General features: G+C 30.0%; 5 protein-coding genes across 17 annotated transcripts in view; all 5 read left to right on the plus strand.

Annotated features, from left to right (window-relative positions):
- The window catches only part of LOC123294299 (collagen alpha chain CG42342), a 635,738-nt gene that overhangs the window by 363,004 nt on the left and 250,035 nt on the right, over window positions 1-22,699 (plus strand). The gene's annotated exons all lie outside the window — the stretch shown is intronic.
- Window positions 181-1,364, plus strand: LOC123294314 (scoloptoxin SSD976-like). Its single transcript, XM_044875464.1, has one exon. The coding sequence runs from the start codon at window positions 250-252 to the stop codon at window positions 904-906; it is 657 nt and encodes a 218-aa protein (XP_044731399.1). The 5' UTR covers window positions 181-249; the 3' UTR covers window positions 907-1,364.
- Window positions 10,880-11,719, plus strand: LOC123294310 (scoloptoxin SSD552-like). Its single transcript, XM_044875459.1, has one exon. It carries the CDS (start codon window positions 10,915-10,917, stop codon window positions 11,671-11,673), a length of 759 nt encoding a protein of 252 aa, XP_044731394.1. The 5' UTR covers window positions 10,880-10,914; the 3' UTR covers window positions 11,674-11,719.
- On the plus strand, window positions 17,309-18,198 carry LOC123294307 (scoloptoxin SSD976-like). 3 transcript variants are annotated; one of them, XM_044875458.1, is made up of 2 exons: window positions 17,309-17,959; window positions 17,998-18,198. In XM_044875458.1, exons 1-2 carry the CDS (start codon window positions 17,340-17,342, stop codon window positions 18,011-18,013), a joined length of 636 nt encoding a protein of 211 aa, XP_044731393.1. In that variant the 5' UTR covers window positions 17,309-17,339; the 3' UTR covers window positions 18,014-18,198. The 3 variants fall into 3 exon arrangements, with proteins under 3 accessions (XP_044731393.1, XP_044731392.1, XP_044731391.1); XM_044875457.1 differs by having other exon boundaries at window positions 17,309-17,955; window positions 17,999-18,198; XM_044875456.1 differs by having other exon boundaries at window positions 17,309-18,198.
- Window positions 21,199-22,050, plus strand: LOC123294313 (venom allergen 3-like). Its single transcript, XM_044875463.1, has one exon. It carries the CDS (start codon window positions 21,258-21,260, stop codon window positions 21,969-21,971), a length of 714 nt encoding a protein of 237 aa, XP_044731398.1. The 5' UTR covers window positions 21,199-21,257; the 3' UTR covers window positions 21,972-22,050.

A 22,699-nucleotide genomic window follows, 5' to 3' on the forward strand; every position in this document is an offset into this window, starting at 1 on the left:
ACCTCGTCCTTTTTTGTTTGAAGTCGGTTAAAAAATCGCATGTACATTCAATATTGCTAAGCCATAACTTAATTGTTCAAGATACACGTTTCATAAATTTTTATTTCAATTACTTGACTTCGCAAATAAGCGCATGCAAAATTAATTTGTTTTTACATAATGGCAATAACAATAATTACATTAATAATAATATTATTGAAAATTACGATTGGTCAAGAAAATTATTGCCGATTATGTGAAGATCATGTGATGTGTGAATATGGACCTAAATGTCCTACGGTAAATGAGTGCAGCGAAATAAAACAAACGCCATTAACTGAAGCAGAAAAACGATTAATATTGAAACGTCATAATGAGCTACGTAGTAAAATTGCTAGTGGTAAAGGTGAATATAATTTACCAAGTGCATCCAATATGCGTGAATTGAAATGGAATAATGAGTTAGCCAAAATCGCACAATGTTCAGCAAATCAATGTGAATTTCAGCATGATACTTGTCGTAAATTATTAACCGGTGATGAATATGGTCAAAATGTTGGTGAAAGTGTTACGTACACATCAAAAAATAAAGATTACCTAAGAGTATCAGATTTTGTGGATAATTGGTATAATGAAATTGATTTTATATCAATCGATTTAGTTTACTCGTTTTTTGATTACCATGACTCTTCAACTTATTTACATTTTACGCAATTAATATGGGCGAATACAAATCAAGTTGGCTGTGGAATTGTTCGATTTTATGATGACGAAAGCGATGAGAATTGTCAAGTAATGAAAGCAATATTGTTTTGTAATTATTGGAAAATTGGTAATGTAAATAATAAACCAATTTATATGGTTGGTAAACCTGCTTCGAATTGTAAATATGGCGTATCTAAAATTTATCCATATTTATGTCAATAAAATTTAAATTATCAATAAACCTTAAATCGAAGTCCGGTTAATGGAGAATCAAAGATGTGGACAGAATATTTTAGCTTCCTCCTTCGGACCGAGATAAAATTGATCGGCTTATTCAATTTTAAAGCATTTTCAAAATTTTGAATATTAGATATTTTATAGGCTTCAAAAAAGCGCAATAACCTTTGAAAAAGATTTGTTTGATAAATACGATATTTGATTTTACTTCGGGAACAGATTTCATGGTTCGAATTTAAAGGTAATGGGTTCAAACTCAAGAAGCTACATTTTGTTTTTTATGGTTAACGGTCGATTAATTGATTCAACTATCAAATGAGTTTATATCGGTTATCAAAGTCGGTATAATCTTCCGGAAATTCCGATCGTTTTTGATCATTTTTATTATAAATTCTACTATGCATATTTTAAAATAAAATAGCCAATATTAATGACGAATAAAATGCAACCCTGAAATTTAAGGATTGATTTCCTTTAAAAAATTCGAGGGGAGATACTGTGGGTACTCTGTCTACAAACTATTATTTTTCTGAACTTCCATTTATGCAAACTAATCACCTTCTTTTCGGCTATATTAACCAAAATATTTATTCTGGAGTAGTCAAGTTTTGGCCATCCTAATGAATTACTGTGATAGTTTAATTTTTAAATTTAATAAATCGAGTAATATAGTTTATAATTTTTATATAGTGTTTATTTATTTATTGAATAAATTTAAAATAATTCATAGAATAAAGGCTATAAATATATATAGAAAATCGAAAATTTCTTGTTTCAAGAAAAACATATCTTACGGCAAGAAATTTTTTTGCACTTTTTCTCTTTCATTGTTATTGGTAAGAAAATATCGTATTTCTAACCGAAAATTATATTCCAAAAAATCGTGCATTTTGGTTGAGATACGAGGTTTTCATTATAAGCCAGCGATATGTAGGAAATAAACCTGTCTATCTCATTCGTGGTTGTACATACTAACAGAACGTTTGCACTATATACATACTGAGTCCAAAAAATAATGTGACATTGGAATTTAAAATACGCGCGTTTGTTGTGCATTATGAATTCCTTCCGCCCGACCAAACAATCAACAAGGAATATTATTTGAACGTTATGCGTCAATTGCGTAACGCTATCCGCCTAAAAAGGCCGAAATTGTGAAAAGACAATTCATGGTTTTTACTCCACGATAATGCACCATCCCATACTGCACTCATAATTCGTGATCATTTCGTCAAAAACTCAACCCATGTCGTTCCGCAACTACCGTATTCACCTGATCTGCGACGCGACTTCTGGCTGTTCAGCAAGCTCAAAAGACCAATAGAAGAGATTCAAGCCGCAGCGAAGACGGAACTGAAGGCAATCCCGGAAAGAGACTACAACCAATGTTTCGAAAGTTGGAAAATCCGTTGGCATAAGTGCATTGCATCGGGAGGGCATTACTTGAGGATGAACTTGATTTGGAAGAATGAATAAAGAATTTTCAAAATAAATACAATGTCACCTTATTTTTTGGGCACAGTTAAAATTTTCGGTGTAACAATAATAAACACAAAGGATATTTACATTGTTGTTAGTGTAACCTCAGCATAAGGATAAAGATACATTTGCTTCTAAAATCGATCAGCCAGAAAATCATAATTCTGAAAAAATCATAGAGCTAGAGAAATCAAAAATCTTCGAAGACTTTGCGCTTTAAAAATGCACATGTCATATCAAGTATTTCATCAATATGCTTCACAACCCACATTATTTTAATTTCTGGCATGACTTGCTGCTAGTGGCCTTTGTATACTTGGACATAGAATTTTATAAAGTTAAATAGTACAACTCACTCGAATATTACATAAAAACTTTTAGTAACCTTTGGCGTTTATATATTATATCTACTAACTACTATTTCTATTCTAAATACATGTTGTATTAAAAAAATTTAGTATTGTATAGAAAACATACATTTGAAATAAAAAACAGTGAACCAATCTAAAGTGATATTTGTTTATAGCCTCAATCCTTTTCATTGTATGGAATTTGGAATTCAGTCTTTTTCCATTAATTCGAAACTCAAATAAACAAAACGTAATAAATAATACAATTGGTGTACGAACTTTATATGAAATTTCTGCCAAAATATAGTGAGATCCAAAGACGACTCTAAAACTACCCAGGGAGTCAAAAATTCATAATATTCCGCTAAAAACGTAAAACGAAATGGTTTCCCATAGGCAAGTATGACTTAAACAGCGTGTCGTGCATGTCTACTTAAGTTGGCTCCATATGGAAAATTTGTTTGGTATAATGTTTACGAAAAAAGTTATTCTTGAAAATTCCTGATTTCGAAGACATTAACATTCAGATTCACACTCTTGACATCGGATGTACATGCTGTCCATAAATTTAATAAATTCGATAGAAATGTTAATGGTCGTTCAGAGATGTAGAGGATTTAGAGCAGAGAATAAGAGAAAATGTTTAAGAAATCACTCCCGAGATATGTAGGAGTACATTCAAAGAATTTTGTAAAAGAATAATTACATGTATGGAACGCGAAAGTGGATATGTTGAGGCAAAGAAAAACTTTTTAGGAATGAATTGTTAAGAATGGGAATGTTTGGCTACAATTTTAAATTAAAATTGCAAATCCTACTTATAAAACACACACGTTTTATGTTATCCTATTTAACCAGTTATCGTACTTCAAATGTTTATTTGCTGATTTGACACATTTAAGATGGCCGGTTTATAAAATTAAGGTTAGGTTAGGTTAGGTTAAGTAACGTTATACAAGTGTTCCACGAGGGGCACAATAAAACCATAAAGCCCATTCCATACACCTATTTCATGCATATATCATGCACTGCACCAGCCCATCGTAACTATTAATTAAATAAATTTTTGTTCGGACGGCGAGAATCAAACCTGCTACCCTATCGCTATGGAACGTACGAAATTGGTTACGCTTCAACCATATCACTAGAGTCGACATATAAAATTTAAAAAAAGACCTTTTCAAGAAATTATTTCTGTTAACATTAAAAATTGCCGCTCTAAAGAGTTGTTGAGGCCTATATTTTGTTTCATAAGTATGGATGCTCTAGTCATGTACAGGTTCGTTTTTTTAAAGCAAAAGTATCCATTTTAAAACAATTGAATATATACTTTTACTACTTAGAACACACTCTGTTAGAAAACAAATATTGTATGATGGTGATGTTTATTTGTTTTTTCCATCATTATGTAAACAGACAGTATGGCGTCAGTTTGTCCAATGTTAACTAATGCATAACTTTATATTCGTTTTTATTATAGTTTTTAACTGTTAGTAAATATCATGAATCAATCTGGGCATCGTGAGTATAAAAATTTGGTTACCAAACAACGTTATGCATTTCTTAAAAACTAGTTTGCTGGAATACTTAAATCGTTCCAGGAGATACCGATACAATGATTATATTAAGAGCAGTGCTGTCATAGATACTTCTAAAATTTATCTAGATATAGATAGAGATACTTGCACTAAAATCTATCTAGATATATATACCTACAACTGTTTATCAAGATACTGAATATGTAGATACATTTAAGAATACTTTTTAACTTGGTAAAAGTAAAATTAAAAACTATGTTTTGCAATGTACACGTCATACTCTTTTATTTGATATCCCACTTAAGTATATTTGAAAAATTTCTATTATTCATTTTCACTTTCTCGTTCCACCTTTCCACTCCCCAAAGATTTAAAATAGATAAAAACAATCCTTGAAGCTGGTTGTATATCTTATCAATATTTGAAAATATATAAAATTACCAAAATCCACAAGGAACTACCTGAGACAACATGTTAATAAATGGATTAATCCAACTATTATTTAATTTTGTAATACTTGGTTTGTGTTACATAAAATAATTTGGTTTATTTACCTTTAAAAATTAACTTTATATATTATTCATCATCACATTTTTATGGAATGTACTTTTAACCAATATTTAAACGTCAATATAATTTATAGAGTTTATTTTAATACGGGTTTTATAATTACATCTTATTCGTGATTTTAATAAACTAGCTCGACCCGTATAGAATTCTACTATTATAGTTACCGCAACCCGTTTCTACCTTGTATCCATTTGTAAAAACAATGAAAAACTTTGGTAGAAAAGTTATGAAAAAAATCAAAAAGTATTAATTAAATTTATTACGAGAACTATATAAAAAATAGTTATTATTTCTAGAGTATTAGGCGAGCATCTGTAAAAACTAACATGTTTGCCTAATAATAATAATAATTATTATTATAATAATAATAATCTTTATTCAAAATAAATAATAAATTTTTTCTTTCAAATTATTTGTCTAGCGTGTTATTTCCTAAGCGGTACATTTGTAGATCGTGAGTTTATTTTTCGTCAAACCTTGACACAAGGGGTATGCTTAGCTTTGATTTAAACACTTAAACTATTTATTATTCACTTTAAAAATAAGTAAATGTGATCAGTATATCACAGCTACTTACACACACAGAACATGTACAATGAAACACATCCATATACAACATCCACGTTTTTTTTAATTTGTAACTTTAAAAAGTCTCTGCAAGCAAGAAAACATTATTTGGTCATCAACCGGACAAACTTTGATTTATTCCACGGTTTAATTTGGTTTGTTATGACAATGAGAATGCAAATTGATTGCTAACAGTGATAACATTAGCGACTAACTCAATGAGACAATTCTGTCATTTTCAGCCAAACAGAGCTCGAACCAATGGTAATACACGTTCTATAGCCAATCATAGACTTATGGTGAGGCTTTATTATATGGCTGAACCATATATTAGATTTTATAATCTGAAGTCTTTAAAGGATCACTTTAATTACCACCACTAACGAAAGCCATCGATTATGAAGAAACTCATTTATAAATACGTCGAATTCATACGTCGAAATGCACATTAAATTCAATTTGTAATAATATGATTCTAAAGCAAATGGCTCTCCCTCGTGGAGACAGTTAGAAAGTTTGAAATAAGTTGATTTCGATCGTAATAACTATTTCTGTAACAGAAATTATGTTACTATTATTCCTTTAATATTAAAGTATTACCATAAAATCGTCTTTATAGTCATTAAAGTTAAGTCATTTATATTTTTAAGTAATTATTTTCGTATTTCTTTTACAGGTATGTTTTAATTGTGTCCTTATGGTCGTGAATTTGTGAGTTAACAAAATATTTTATTTTATACGTATTGACCCAATTAACCTAATATTACTACCTCGAGATTTTAGAAATTAAGGATTATCGCTAGTCTAAATGTATGGGATTTATTCAAAATTGATGCTTTTAAAATGTTGAATTGAAAATATTTGTATGTCTATACTCAAACATAGTTCGTACCCATTTAATTTCCAAGTTTTAAGTGGTTCTACTCTGTAATTAATACTATTAATTAGTTATAATATGAATTTTATTATGAAATATATAAACTAAAATATTTAATATAGGATTTTCTTTTAATGTCATCTCATATGAAATTTTATTAAAAAATTACTGAATAGGCTACTTGAAAAAAAAAAACAAAAACTTTTCGTATCATTCGACATAACTTTAAAAAAAATGTAATATAAATATAAAATTTATTCAATTCTGTCTGCTTTACTCATAAGTTAAATGAAATTTTTGGTAGTTAGGATAACCGCCAGTAGGAACTGCGTACAAACGTGCTAAATTTGCTAGAAATCCGTACATGGATAATACACATTGGGCATAACAAGTTATTTCCAACTTTTTATTTAATTACACCAGTGTGCACCACCCCGTTTTATCCAGTGTCACTCCAATCGTTTTATCCAAGAAAAATTTATTTCGAGATCAGGAACTTCATTCCACCATTAGTTCCTAGCACATCTCAAGTTAACCTCTCTCTCGTGATTGCTTTCTTCTCTTCGTCCCACCAACTTTCTGCATGAAGTGGCCTTACTTGCCCGCTTCTACCTTACATTCTTCTTGAATGCAATTCAATGTAGCATCATCAATTTTATAGACATAACGAATATGCAGCTGTAACTGTAAAATGAGGAATAAAATCAAATGTAGTTAGGTCATATGCGCATTGCAATACTATCATAACATTACTACCATTTGTTTAATATAACCCACAGAAATAAAGACTCAGGGCCAAGCTTAATATTTGCCCTGCATTTTAAAATAATTGGAAGTTTGGAAGTGTGTAACATTTTTCTTTTACGAAATTTTTTTGGGGACCTGGAGAATAAGAAAATATTAACAAAAAACTAAGAACACATTTTCGCCAACATTCGAAAGAACGCGATATCCGTTCTCGTATATACATTTTATATGCGAGTTTTAAGCGCTACGTATATACATTCGCTTGATTGAATGTCAGACAAAATGATTTTTGCGTTTGTATTTCATTTTGTTCTTCCAAGTGGTCTAAAAGAAAACCCCCTGCTAGGAAAACGACCTTGATAAAAGTTCCTCAAAAGATCCAATGCAAACCAAATCTCAAGAGGCTTCCAGGTCAAATTGTCTGAAAATCTGAGAAAGCAAATCCTTCTTAACATGCTGATAAAGAATGTCAACGAGCCTAAACTCTTTATAGAAACAGCTTTGAGATATTTTCAGTTGAAGTTGAAACATTTGTTGTATGATATGAAAAGACTCTGACATACTTTTCCAATTTTTACAAAACCTACTCCACACAGTGCAGTGGATGAAAAAATTTTCATTTCTAATTAAAGTAAACCTACACAATTCTCCTTACAAAGAAGGCTGAATCTATCGTTCTTTCATTGCGTTGATTGATCAAAATATAAAAAAAATATTCCAGTAAGTTTTATCCAAAAGCGTATAATACGTCAGATATACGATCACGTAAGCTGTGAATTTGTACTCCCTTCTTTGAACTTTGTCTCCTAATATGTTTATTAAGAAACTGGCATTTTTGCATGATCTACCAAAAGGTCTTTTAACTTTGATTTGAAAAAGGTTTTTTCGATTGTAATTTAATAACTATCAACTACTATGCCTGATCCTAGACCCAATAAATTACATATTTGAATGTCATACCACATAAATTGCATACAGACAATGTAAATTACAAGCAAACGTTTCTTGTTTTATTTAAACAAATAAAAATTATAATTCATGTGTGTTCTTTTATATTCTGAATGAAATACTTTCATTGTGACATATGGATATTGTTATCGTTTAACACTTGTCACACAAATTCGAGAAACAGGACAAAACTAATCTCAATTTTTATGCAAGATCATCTGTGTTACCGCGTAGCGCAAAAGTATCATATTAGAAGAGCAGAATAATAAAGAAGAATGATTTTAATAAATGAAAGTTCTTTTACAGCCGTATTCTAAACATAATCGTTTATAATAAAGTATTTGATTGGTTTATTAACAAATAGGTTTCATATCTATGCATGGTAGTTTAAAAGCTATAACGTGCCTTGCAGTTTACATTCAACCAATTTAAACCGTGTTCGATCACCTGATTTGATCACGTGAGCAGCTTATTAAAGTTTTTTTCGAATAAGTAATCCATTATTGGAACTATGTTCCTTATCGCACGTTATGATTTGTTTCCTAGTTGGGCGTTAAAACCAAATAAAAACTACCATTAAATCCAGCATGTAGGTTACCTAGAAAACTAAAACTTCTTCAATCGATTCAGCTTGCCATAAATTTTGAGAATATACAAAAATATTTTTCTATATGTCAATTTGTATTTTTGTCCAAAATTTATGTCTTTTCATTCAAAATAATGAGTTGTGAGTTATCAGAAGTTGAACATAATAGAGATTAATAAAGTAAGTACAAGGCATTTTTATTTTATGTCATATTAAATATCCTGAGCAAACAAATTATAAGTAATGTACGCACATATTGGATTGACCACTAAATCATTAATACATAAACTTTTCAGAATTACTAATGCACAGGTATGCAAACATTATCGTGCAAGATAAAATGAAAAATAATAAAATAAAAATTAAACCTAAAATTAACAACGCACAGGAATGAAACAAGTATTGAGAAAGAAATAAAAATTAAAAGAAACTACTTACACTAAATCTGCAAGGTAGCGTACCACAGGACTAATAGACGTATAGCTCCCATAGGACGGATTTTTGGAAATTTAACTTGTAAGGTGGAAGATTGGATGAAAGTTTGTGTGAAAATAGTTCATACTATTTAACCAAATTTAAAAATTCTTTCAACAACAATATCAGCAAGAAGGCTATAATGCGTTAGTATTTGTTTTTAAAGTTTAAATTGCTTAGCGACGGGGGCGTATTACTTCTAATCTACCTTTAGGACGATTTTTATCAATGGTTTATTTACAATAACAAAAATTGTTTTTAAAATTGTTTCCTGTTATTAATCGTTTGTTATCTGTTATAAAGGTATTCGTTTAACAAAAAGTAATTGAGAATTTTTATTTTTACATTTTTCATTAATTATTATTGAATATGATTATGATAATAATACCCTTGTTGTTTAAAATATTTAAATTGTTGACAACAAATTTGCTTTTTTTAAGTTCTACAACAAATTTTTTTGATAAAGATACATTTTATGAATTACAGTTTATAACTAATATTCGTAAAGAATCAATGAAAGGAACAAAACTGTCAAAGTCGAAAAATTATTATAAAATATGATTTAGAAGTTAGATATCCTTGATACAATTTAACCCATAACCAAAAATGTTAATCATTAGTGTGTAAATATGATGGACAATATTATGGTGCAGCTTATTAATCTCCTTTTGACCAACCATACCACGTTCCAGATGCATACCAAACATACAAGTCATACAGAAGCTTTCTCTACTTTTGTATGCGTCGCTTTTGCAAAACTTTTCAGCACATCTTGAAACTATTGAAGAGGAATCATGCAGAAAAATGTCCTCACACATATGGATATCAATTTAAGATCCGTGTTCAAATATTTAAACACTGGAAAAAAATTAAAATAATGACAAGTTAATCCCGTAGTTGACCTTTTCATATTGAAATGAAGTAAAGATATTTTCAAAAAATTACCTAATGTATGGAACAGGTACAGCTAAATATTTGTATTTACAATAAACTGGGATTGAAATAAAAATTATGAATTCATTGATACAAAATCACTGAATAAACAAAATCATTACTTCTATGAAAGAGATTGATTTTAGTTTAAAGTCATGGATTGATGGAAAATAAAATTGTACTTAGTTTGAATATATAATCGTGTAAATAAAGCGAATACACAAATTAAAATAACATTTCTTTACGTTTCTTCAAATATAGAATTAGGTTAGTACGAAAACATATCTATTATGTCTAGTCCGTATGTGATTGAGGCAAACGCACGAAGATTGTTGTTGTTAATATAGAAAGAGAATTTGAAATAAACTAATTGATCATTTTTATAATATATAGGATATTTTTGTACTTTTATAGCAACCATTGATATCTCAGTTGGTAGAGGTTCTCGGCTCGATCCAGGTAGCGGAATTGTGAGCTATTATAATTAATGGGGTGGTAAAATTGATCGCATTGACGTCGCTTAAATAAGAACGAAGTAAGGGACTCCACTTACGTCATAAAAATTTAATTGTATATTGGATGTAGTTTATAATGAAATAAATAAAGGTTAAAAGAGTAATGATGTGGGGGGCCTGTGTTATAGATAGATATCTGAAAATGGAGGTTAAACCCCAATATTACATATACAAATATATTCCTAAGGATATGTCGATTAAAAGAACGCACCTTGTATATAAAGTAGAAATTACTAGTTTGATAAAATTATAAGAATACCAAACAAAAATTTACTTGAATTAATTGTTATAATTTTAAAAGAATTTTTTAATGCTATTTATTTTTATATCACTTTTGTATAAAAACACCTCGTGCCTAGAAAACGACAGCTAAATATTGTTAAACCTTTTGTAGCAGCAAACAGTAACAATGGCGAAACACACTATAGTTTTGTTGGCCACCATCTACCTCTTTGCGATGACATATTCGCAAGATAGCGATTCACCAGTCTACCAGTATGCCTGTGATCTTTGTGATGAAGATGACAATTGTGTACAAGATGATCAATGTACACCATCAGACAACGCTTGCCCGCAATATCAAGATCTGGCAATTACTGATGAGCAAAAACAATCAATAGTTGATAAACATAATGAATTACGTCAAAAAGTTGCGTCTGGGGGCGAAGATAGATTACCAAGTGCAGCTAATATGAAGGAATTAGTATGGGACGATGAATTGGCAAATATTGCCCAATGTTACGCTAATAAATGTGTATTTCAACACATGAGATGTGAATTATCTGATGGTCGGGGTAGATTTGGGCAAAATATTTATGAAGGATTTGAATACGGTAAACCTGATGAAAATAGTATGTCAGAAGATTATCCTAATTTTGTACAAAACTGGTATGACGAAGAACCGAAATTTGATCCTAATAATATTGATGAATACAAATTTGACCCTCATTCTGGACATTTTTCACAAGTTATTTGGGCCAAAACAGAAAGTGTGGGCTGTGGCTCAGCGGTATGGCGTAATGATACTATAAACTTCTGGCTAGTAACATTTTTTTGCAACTACTCTCCTGGAGGTAATGTTATAGGAGCAAGTGTTTATGAGCAAGGTGATTCCGCATCCAATTGTGAGAATGGAGCATCTGATGATTATTCTGCACTGTGTCAATAAATTTTGTATTATTTAAAAAATTATTATATATGACTAATAAAAGTAAGGTGCTAATGAGATCGTAGATTTCTTTACCTTTTAATCCTCAAATAAAATTTGCTGTTCGTTTTTGAATATAATTTAAATTTCAGAAATATTTGTGAAGGGGTCTTTAAATTTTTTTTAAAATAATTTTTAGATGTCGTTTATTGACATATTGGTAAGGACAACACCAATGAATATTAACACCAATGAAAGGTTCATGTTTGTGTGTGTATTCGGGAAAATTTTTCGAGAATGAAATTTAGATAGATGCTTTGAAAAGATGCACAAAAGCAGCACATAGAAATTGGGGTGTTGAGTGAGGGGGAGTTGTATGTGTTTGGTATTTAAACTAGAAATTTTTCTGTTAATATTATGATACAGGAAATTTGTTAATTAATATAATACATTAGTAGAAAATCACTTTGATAATAAATTATCCCCTGATCATTCTTTCGGTAAAAATAATGTTATCAGACATATTTAGGCTAATTGGAAATATACATGAATTTTTTTTTTCGCGTTTCCTGACAAAATATTAAAATACCGTAAAAGAAATGACAAAAAGAAGTGTGCAAGAAATGAAGTTAAAATTAAAATCGTCCAAGAAATACGGATTATATAAGCATTTAAATATACTTATTGGACAAATATTAGACAAAGTGTTCGAACTAAATAGTATTGTGTTTGGTATCTGAACTTCATGCTAAATTCTGCTAGAAAGAGATACAAACAGATTTGCTTTTATTTTTCTCTGCTATCTGTTACATGAATGAGTTTTTATGAAAAAAAAATCATGAAAATTCCAAATTGACTTTATGAATTATATAGCAGAAATATTTTTCCAGGTAAGTCGCGGTATTCCTCTTGGATAAAATGCAAGTATTTAACCTCGAAGCTATCTCTCTGTTTAAATGCAAAGATGAATAATTATATTCTTTGGGTAGTTAGGGAGAGTTATATTCTCATAATCTAGGAGGTTAAATGGGTGTGCCATAAGAGTCGCACTTAAATGAACTGCTTGCTTACAAACATTTTCTGTAAAATGTGAAATACAAAAATGAATTTTGAAAAATGAATGAATTTCATTTATAGGAACTTCTTATGTTTTAGTTAGTTAGCGGGTAAGGATTCAACCACAATTGTATATCGAGCAGGAAGCCAAAAGAAACATTTTTAGCTAAAAAATGAAGGGACTAAAACGATTTTCAAAATGCATGGTGATAAAGTATTAAACTTAAATATGATAATGGCAGGTACATTATTTTTTGATTCCTTTAACAAAAATAAAACAAAAGGTTGCATTAACATAACGACTTGTCGCCCTATTAGCTCAGTTGGTTTAGGCGTAACCAATTCCGTCGCAGCAAAATTAATTTAATTAATAGTTGTGATGGGCTGGTGTAGTGCATGGTATATTCATGGAGGAAGTGCGCTCAGCCTCTGAAATTGAAAAGCTGATAAATGAAATTTTCAGCGGAAAGGTGGTAAAACACATATATGGTATCATAATGGGCCCCATAGCCTAAGTGTATACCTCGCGGACAGCCAATAAAACCTAACCTATCCTTATCTAACATAACGACTTTTCTTTGAATCCAGTTTTGTAGTGTTACTTTAAGCTTTGTAATCGTATCTATATATCTCTAAAATAGAAAAGTTTTGGGCATATATTTGCAAGAATTTTTTAGTTGTTTTATATTAGGAGCTTCAAAAAAGAATGAAGAGAATTTTCTTTTCGTTTTCAACCTTTAATATCTGGTACTTAAAAAAACGTTTAAGTATCTATGATTTTGGGCTAAAGGGATTTTAGAGGTATATTTAGGAAACATATATGTAAATGAGGTTAATAAAGCAGTTGAAATACGTGTGAGTAAAATCTAAATTAATAAAATAAGCATAGTTATTGATTATAAATTTTACAACAGTTTATCCATCTGATTTTTCAAAGAGTGATAATTTTATTTTTAATAATTTTCCCAGAGAAATTTCGCATACATAGCTCTTGCGAATAATTGTTATATGTGTTATTATTTAAAGAAGTTTTCATTATTTAAATTATCCATCAAAATATTGAATTATTGTTTTGTGAAAAATATCAAAAGAAACAACTAAAAAATTTTCACCAAAAAGTTGTTCGTCTTAAGGAATTGAGTGTAGGTACTTCTAGGTGAGCAAAACCCAGTCTCTTTAAATATTAGCACTCACAGTAAGTGCATTTGTCTTTTAGTCTTATTTTAGTCTATTATACATGGTGACCCATACAAATTCTGACAAACATACGGTAGTTGTGTCTGATGTCAAATCTGCCATATAACGCATGGAAATGTAAAACTAGACTTGATACCATGACAAAATTTGGAAGTGAAATTAAAATTGATTAAAAAACGAAGAAGTTATAAGCATTCAAAGACTGTTGCCCATCTACTTTAAGCAAAACAAAGTTTTACATGCATCTCTATGGTGATATCTACAATGACGTCACTTAACTTAAAGTTTTAAACGTTCATATTTTTTGAACTTCCAAAAATTTTCAAGAACTAACGTCACTTTTCTGCTCGTGCAGTGAGAATTCTTTACCTGAAGTGACAAAAAAACAATTTAGCCAACAAGATTATTCTACATCAAATCTCCATTGTATTCATTGTACCATTCACGTGACACATTTGAGGAAAATAATATTAAATACAGTTTTTGCTGTCTCATCTTTTCTTATACTTTAATATTTACCTAGAAGTGTGCATTTAAAATTTGATAACATTGAACGTATTTGTATGCGAGTTGAGTTAATATTAAGGGAAGAAATCATTTAATAGTCTCAATTAACTCAATACGGATATTGATTTATTTTAAATATTGATTTTCGCTGCTTATGAGGGGTTTTGATTTTTCATACCTTAAATATCGTATAGGTACCAAAAATCGTAACCGCAAAATTCTAAACAATTTTTTCCTGAAAATTTGAGAAACTTTACCACTTTTAGAATGTATTTGACAAATTTATGTAATAAATTGCTAAATTAAAAAACTTTTTGGATTTAGTAGCATTCTGTGTTTAAAATAGTATACTTGAACTTATCATTTTCTTTAATCGTAACAAGTGGAGTTTACAAAATTTAAAAACCTCACGACAAATTTTTCAGCTATGAAACCTTAAACTTGCATTTAAAATATATCTAAGAAGACTCTTCATTAAATTACCTTTCAAACAAAACCTAAAAAATCAAAATCGATTCATCCGCTTAGGTGCTACGATGCCACAGACAGACAAACTCTCACACATAGCGATCAAACTTATAAAAGCCCTTTTTTTAGTTCGGGGTTAAAAAACTAGCAAAATTCAACAAATAAATTAAATTAAGTGTTGTTGTAGTGAAATTTTCCTGACATTGAATTGGAAATTGATTTTAAAGATTGTTTGAAGAAGTGTCAATTCAGCACGAGACATTGTGTAAAATATAAATAACTTCCTTATTTAATTTGCTATTTGATCCTCAATACCGACACTAGCTCCAATCTAATTAACATAATTCATCTATAAGTCCTGAAATTTAATTTAAAAACCTGTTGAGAAACTGTTCTTTTCCGAATTTAAGTAGCAACAACTTGCTCGGATTAGTAGATTGCAAGTGATCAAAAACATGCAAAGAAAAATATTCTACATAAAAAGCATTTAATAAGAAGAAGCATTCGATGCGTTGAAAATGTGACCATGATAATGGTGTTCTTCTGTTCCATAATATTTCGTTTTCATTTTTTTATACCATGCATATATGAAATATATCAAGGTATACTAAGATAAGTCCCAAGTTTGTAATGCTTAAAGATATTGATGCTACGAACAAACTTTTCATGTAGGTCTTCATAAAATCACCTAATAAGTTCATTTTCGGTTGTCCGCCCGTCTGTAAACACGGACGTTGAGTCCGTAAGATCCATTTTGTAAATCGTTAGAGATAGGACAAAAGTTTAAATGTAAAAAATGTAAAAAATGTTCGTATAAAAAACTAACTACAACTGTTTGAAACATTTTTTCGTAAACATCTTGAGAGACTTCTTGAGAGTAAATTATATAGTATGTATTATGCATAATCAACACTTTTATACATGGCATTTCAACAATTAAGTCAGTCAATTGTTTGTTTTCACTTTTCTTTTAAATATGTGGAGTATTTAAATTACAATTTTGATTAAATTTATCGTATGTAATAATTTGAATTAATAAAATATTTTTCTTGTGTCAAATGTTCATTATCTACTATGAAAGTATTTTTCGTAATAACTTTTTTTTAAATTTTACCGTGTTTGGAAAGGAAATCGGTAATTATCGAAAATATCTTAACTACTGAGGATAATAATAACAATCATTATAATCGTTAATTACCTACATAGTTCTAAGGTAAATTTGGTTAAAAATTGCTTTTAGTGTAGTAACATTAGCGAAAAAATCCAGCAAATGGTGCAAAAAGAGCTTTTTTCGCTATTTTGAATCTTTTGTTATAAGAAACAAAAATTTGTTTTGGCATTGCAATTTTGGAAAAAAATTTCACTTTTGAGCATAAATTTAGATATACATATATAACATTTTAAAACATTCCAAAAATGTGGTTATTTTTATACCTTGTATATGTGAAATGTATATCAAGGTATACTAATTTTAGCCCCAAGTATGTAACGATTAAAAATATTTATGATACGAACAAAATCTTGGTATAAGTGACAATAAATAATTTTTTTTAGTTCCTTTGACCGAATGAGAAAAAGTCAGTTGAGTTTCTTGTAATCCGAGACACAACAAAATTTTAAATGTAAAAAAATGATCCTTCAAAAAAATAAACAATTTTTGTAAATATTTTCCTAAACATCACTGTTTATCCGTATAACGGTGCAAATTAGGACAAAACTTTGGTTTCCATTTTCTCCGAAACTATTAAAAATGGGCAGTTGAAAATTTGCTGGCTTTAACTTGTGAAAGATTCTCGAAAAACAAAACAAAAAATTCTAGAAAATACCTTCGAAAATTTTGAAATTTTTGAAAACGAAAACAACAGGTGGCCAAAAGCCCGTCATAAGTGTGGCTAATGGTTTTTTAAACTTTTCTAATTTATTAAAAATAATACAAGTACTGGCATTCAACACTTTCTATACAGGGTATTTCAGCAATGAACTCAGTCAATTGTTTGTTTTCACTTGTTGTATATGATTTTCGAAATCTACGCAGTCTTGAAATGGATTTTTACTTCACAGAAAATTTAACAAACGCCTTACACCATTAAACAATTAGAACATGGTAGTCCCCGCCTCAGCCTCAAACATACAGTTGTTAATTTACAGCTATGTATAAGTTAAGTTTTAGAATTCTGAGAAGTATTAGTTGTCACGACTTAAAACATAGTTTGGTTAGTTTCAAGCGAATCGAATTTTTTTTTTTTTTTTGGAGTTGCCTTTGGCCAACATTTAAATGCACTGGATTAACACTACTTATGTTAATTTGAAGACAAATTAACATAAAACTATAGCAATTTAAAAAGAATTTTTTAATTTTGATTCTAAATTGATTGAATTTCTATATAAAGAGAATTAGAATATGAATGGAATAAGTAAAATTCATTCATTTACGATTTTTACTTTATCAAATAACAATAATGAAACTCTTTGTTGTTTTATTTGCTACCATCGCTCTGTTTTCGATGATGAGTTGCCAAGACGATGATGATGATCTTAGCGATATAGTGAATCAGTACGCTTGTGATGCATGCGACGATATTACATGTTTAGATACGACCGAATGTGGACCGAATCCAGATACTTGTAATCAGTACCAAGATTATGGTGTACTTAATGAAGACGACAAACAATTAGTATTACAGAAACAAAATGAATTACGCCAAAAGGTTGCAAGTGGAAGCCAAGAGAATCAACCTAGTGCGACGAATATGTACGAGTTAATATGGGATGATAAATTAGCCAATATGGCACAATGTTTCGCTAACAATTGTCAATTTAGACATATTGATTGTGATTACGCTGAAAATCCTGATGGATTTGGACAAAATATCGATGAATTATTAACAAATTATAAACCAGACCACGAAGATTTAGGTTATGATGGTGATGTACAAGACTGGTATGATGAAGTGGAGTATTTCCCATCTAATTTGGTTGGTGGTTACAAGGACGCTGGTAATGGCACATATGATGGTGGCGATTTCGGACATTATACTCAACTTGTTTGGGCAAAATCGAAAAAAGTTGGATGTGGTAGCTCTTTGTTTTATATAGAAAAATTAAAAAGATGGCATAGTTTGCTGTTTTGTAATTATGAACCAGCTGGTAACTATGAAAACGAGCCTTTGTATGAAGAGGGTGAGCCAGCGTCCAATTGTGAGAATGGCCCATCAGATGATTATCCAGGATTGTGTAAAAATGAAAAAGCTTAAATGTGTTTTTTAAAGTCACTTGTTTGTATCTATAATAAAAAAACTTTATAATTGCACTATTAAATTGAACTCTTGATTTCTCATTTTTTTCTCCTTTCAAACTTCTGTATATTTTGATTACCTTTATAATCGCACGGTTGAAAAAAAACCATTAAATTGTAATTGTATTTCATCAAAACAACGTCACGTTAGATACACTATGATGAACATTGGACTTTTTATACAAATGGTTTTGAATTTCCAATTGCCATGAGAAAACTCATAAGTGAGCCCTACGGGAGCCCAAGAGAACCAAGAATAAATAATATGCGTACAAAAAATTAGATGTTAGCAAGTAAGAATAAGCAATTGATTGAGTTAATTGTTGAAAGACTATTTATAGACACTTTTGATTAAGCAATCATTTGTTCTTTTACGTCATGTAAGTAAAGAAAAATAATCACTCTAACAAACAAAGTAATAACAGCATCTTTCTTCTCACTTCCTTAGTGTACACTCACTGTCAGAAAAAGTGCCACAGTTAAAACCATTCTAAGCGTACGCATCATATGTTATGTTATAATAGTAACACTTAGAATGTTTTAAAACGAGCATTTTTTGTGACATTGAGTATACATAGTATTAAACAAACGCACACATCTACAAGACATGTATACTTGCTGCAATATTACAATACATGTATACATACTATATTTGTTCTAACCTTATTTGCGCTTTTACGGATAAACAGTAATGTTTCAGAAAAAATGTTTCAAACAATAGTTATTTATTTGTTTATAAAAACATTTTTATACCATGTATATGAAATATACCAAGGTATATTAAGCTTAGTCCCAAGTTTGTAACGCTTCAAATAATGATGCTATGGACAAAATTTTGGTATAGTTTGGCATTTCCGGTTGTCTGTCTGTCTGTCGCCTGTCTGTCCGTCTGTCATCACGATTACTCAAAAATAAAAAGGGATATCAAGCTGAAATTTTTATAGCGTGCTTAGGACGTAAAAAGTTGAGATCAAGTTCGTAAATGTACAACATAGGTCACCTGGGCCTTAAACCGTTAGACATGGAACAAATGTAAAAAATGTTCCTTATAAAAAATTAAGCAACTTTTGTTTGAAACATTTTTTCGTAAACATCACTGTTTACCCGTGAGAGCGCATATTATGCGCAGATTGTATTATTATATGGGTATATCAGTTATATGTGTGTGACATATATGTATGTGTAATGTGACAGAGTAATCAACATTGTCTATACATGGTATTTCAACAATTAACTCAGTCACTTGTTTATATTTAAACTTTTGTTCTATCTCTAACGATTTATAAGATCCAACCTATGCTGCTCATTTCCGAACTCGACCCTACGTTCTAAAAACATTATAAAAATTTCAGCTGGATATCTCTTTTCGTTTTTGAGCTATCATGTTGACGGGCGAGCAGAAAGATGGACAACAGACAGAGAGACATACCAAAATTTTGTTCGTTGCATCAATATTTTTAAGCTTTACAAACTTGGTACTAAGCTTAGTATACCTAATTTGCATATTTCATATATACATGATATAAGTAAGTTTTCATGAAACTATAAAAAATATGCACTCTCGATTAATTTGTTTAAATATTTTAAAGTAAAATAAATGTTAATAATTTCATGCATATTTTTGAATATATAAAAAAATAGACCGGAAAAAGACACGGAAAAAATATATAGTCGACAAACTCAACCCAAGAAACTTGCAAAAAATGTTTGATCTATTTTTTCTGATTACCCATTTTTTCACAGCATGTCAATATGATACAAAAGTGCTAATTAATTTTTTAATATCAATTATTATAAACTGATAAATAATATAAAAAATAATCAAAACATAAACTCGTTGAAAAATCGATATTTTAAAACTTTAAAGCGAGATTCTACACTAAGTATGATTGCCTAAATATTTGCGTGAAACATCATTTATAACAGTTTTAAATTTTCCAGTCTATTTTTGGTCTACTACCAAAATTGGGAGTTTAATAAAGTTGGTATATGAAAAAAACCATTTTTATACCATGTATATGAAATATACCAAGGTATACTAAGTTTAGTTCCAAGTTTGTAGCGCTTAAGAATATTGATCCTATGAACAAAATTTTGGTATAGGTGTTCGTAAAATCACCTAATTAGTCTATTTGTCTGTCTGTCTGTCGCCTGTCTGTCCGTCTGTCATCACGATTACTCAAAAACAAAAAGAGATATCAAGCTGAAATTTTATAGCGTGCCTAAGATGTAAAAAGTTAGGTCAAGTTCGTAAAGGAGCAACATAGGTCAATTGGGTCTTGGGTCCGTAACACTCATCTTGTATACCGTTAGAAATAGAACAAAAGTTTAAATGTAAAAAATGTTCCTTATATAAAACAACTTTTGTTTGAAACATTTTTTCGTAAACATTACTGTTTACCCGTGAGAGAGCAAATTGTAAAATATGTATTATATGGAAATATCAGTTATATATGTGTGACGTGTATGTATGTATAATAAGACAGAGTTATCAACATTGTCTTAACATGGTATTTCAACAATTAACTCAGTCAATTATTTGTTTTCACTTGTTCAACCGTCAGATATAAGTTATCTGCTACGTATCAAGTCATCGATGAATATCTTTAAATATAACGCCGATAACAAAAAATACCACGGAAAAAATTAAAATCGAAAAGCTCGATTTCCATCAATTCTATCACGAACACTGTTCACCATCAATGTTCCATCACGAGAATTATGGAGATTTCGCATTATTATGGATCTCTTATTATCGTTTAGAATGATCGCTTGAAATTATTCAAGTGGCAAATATTTAATAGCAAAAAAAAAAAATGTATCATGATGATCCTCCAAATGTTTTTGATGTCGATATCTCCTTTATAAAATTTGTTGGGCGGCTTTAATTTAGAAAATATAATTTGCATTATTTTTTACAGCTTAGTTCGAACTTCGGTAGTAACGGATATTCAAGAAACTATACAAACAAATAATAACTATAATTATGGAAATGTGCGTCCGGTTTTTTTTTTTTTTTTTGTATAAATAGCACGCAAAAATTCAATTGAATATCAGATCCATTTATTTCTTTAATTTTACAATGAAATTCTTCGTAGTGACGTGTACCCTTGTGACACTTTGGTTTGCAGTAGCAAATTCAGATTATGCTTGCGACGCATGCCACAATATATCTTGCTTAAAAAACAGTCAATGTTCTCCAGGACCAAAATGTAATAACTATCGAAATATACCGTTGAGCGGTAATCAAAAAAATCAACTTCTGAATAAACATAATGAATTACGCAACCGGGTGGCAAAAGGAAATCAAAATGGTCAACCAAGTGCATCAAATATGTATGAATTAGTATGGGATGACGAATTAGCAAATATTGCTCAATGTTATGCAAACAAATGTGTGTTTGAACATTTTAGATGTGAATTGCCCAAAAGTCGGGGTGGTTTTGGACAGAATATTTATGGATCTTTTTCATCAAATTATCCAAATAAGTTAAATTATGATGCAGCTGTACAAAGCTGGTATAATGAAGTGTCTGTATTCCCATCCAATAATGTTGATAAGTATAAATTTAATGGAAGCTACGGACATTATTCTCAAGTTGTTTGGGCTGAATCAAAACGTATTGGATGTGGTGCAGTTTTGTTTAAGGAAGGTGACTGGTGGAAACATCAAATTTATTGTAATTATGGACCACCTGGTAACTATATTGGATCTTCTGTATATCATCGAGGTTCACCTGCAACAAGTTGTAGCAAAGGACGATCAAATAAATACGATGGGTTATGCAAAAATTAATGAATAACAATATATTATTCAATAGCCTTTACTGATAAATTTGTAAAAAATTCAAAAATTGGTGATGGGAAATATAAATAGATAAGATTGAACATTAATGCTGATGTCTTAGTTTATTTTCCTGTTCCTTCCATATACATTAATGCTGATGTCTTAGTTTATTTTCCTTTTCCTTCCATATACAAAATATACTAAACAAGTTAAAACAAACAATCGACTGAGTTAATTGCTGAAACAACCTGCATAGAAAACGTTGAATATCAGTGCTTGCATTATTTTTTTTATAAATTAGAATAGTTTAAATAACCAACACAATTATGCCGGCCTTCCGGTCCCCAATTACTTGGTTTTCGAAAATTTCGAAAATATTTTCAAGATTTTGAAAGTATTTTTGAGACTTCATAAGACCACTAGTTGAACCTACCTGCAAATTTTCAACTCTCTATCTTTTATAGTTTTGGAGAAATGGACAACAAAGTTTTGTTTTAATTTGCGCCCTCACGGATAAACAGTGACGTTTACGAAAAAATGTTTCGTACAAAAGTTTATTGCTTTATAAGGAACATTTTTACATTTAAATCTTTGTTCTACCTCTAACGGTTTACGGACCCAACACCCACTTGATCTATGTTGCTCATTTACGAACTTAGCCTCACCTTTACGCTAAATTTCAGCTTGATCTCATTTCGTTTTTGAATTATCGTGTCCATAGACAGACGGACGGATAA

Source organism: Chrysoperla carnea, chromosome 2 (genome assembly GCF_905475395.1).
Source record: "Chrysoperla carnea chromosome 2, inChrCarn1.1, whole genome shotgun sequence".
NCBI classification, from domain to species: Eukaryota; Metazoa; Arthropoda; class Insecta; order Neuroptera; family Chrysopidae; genus Chrysoperla; species Chrysoperla carnea.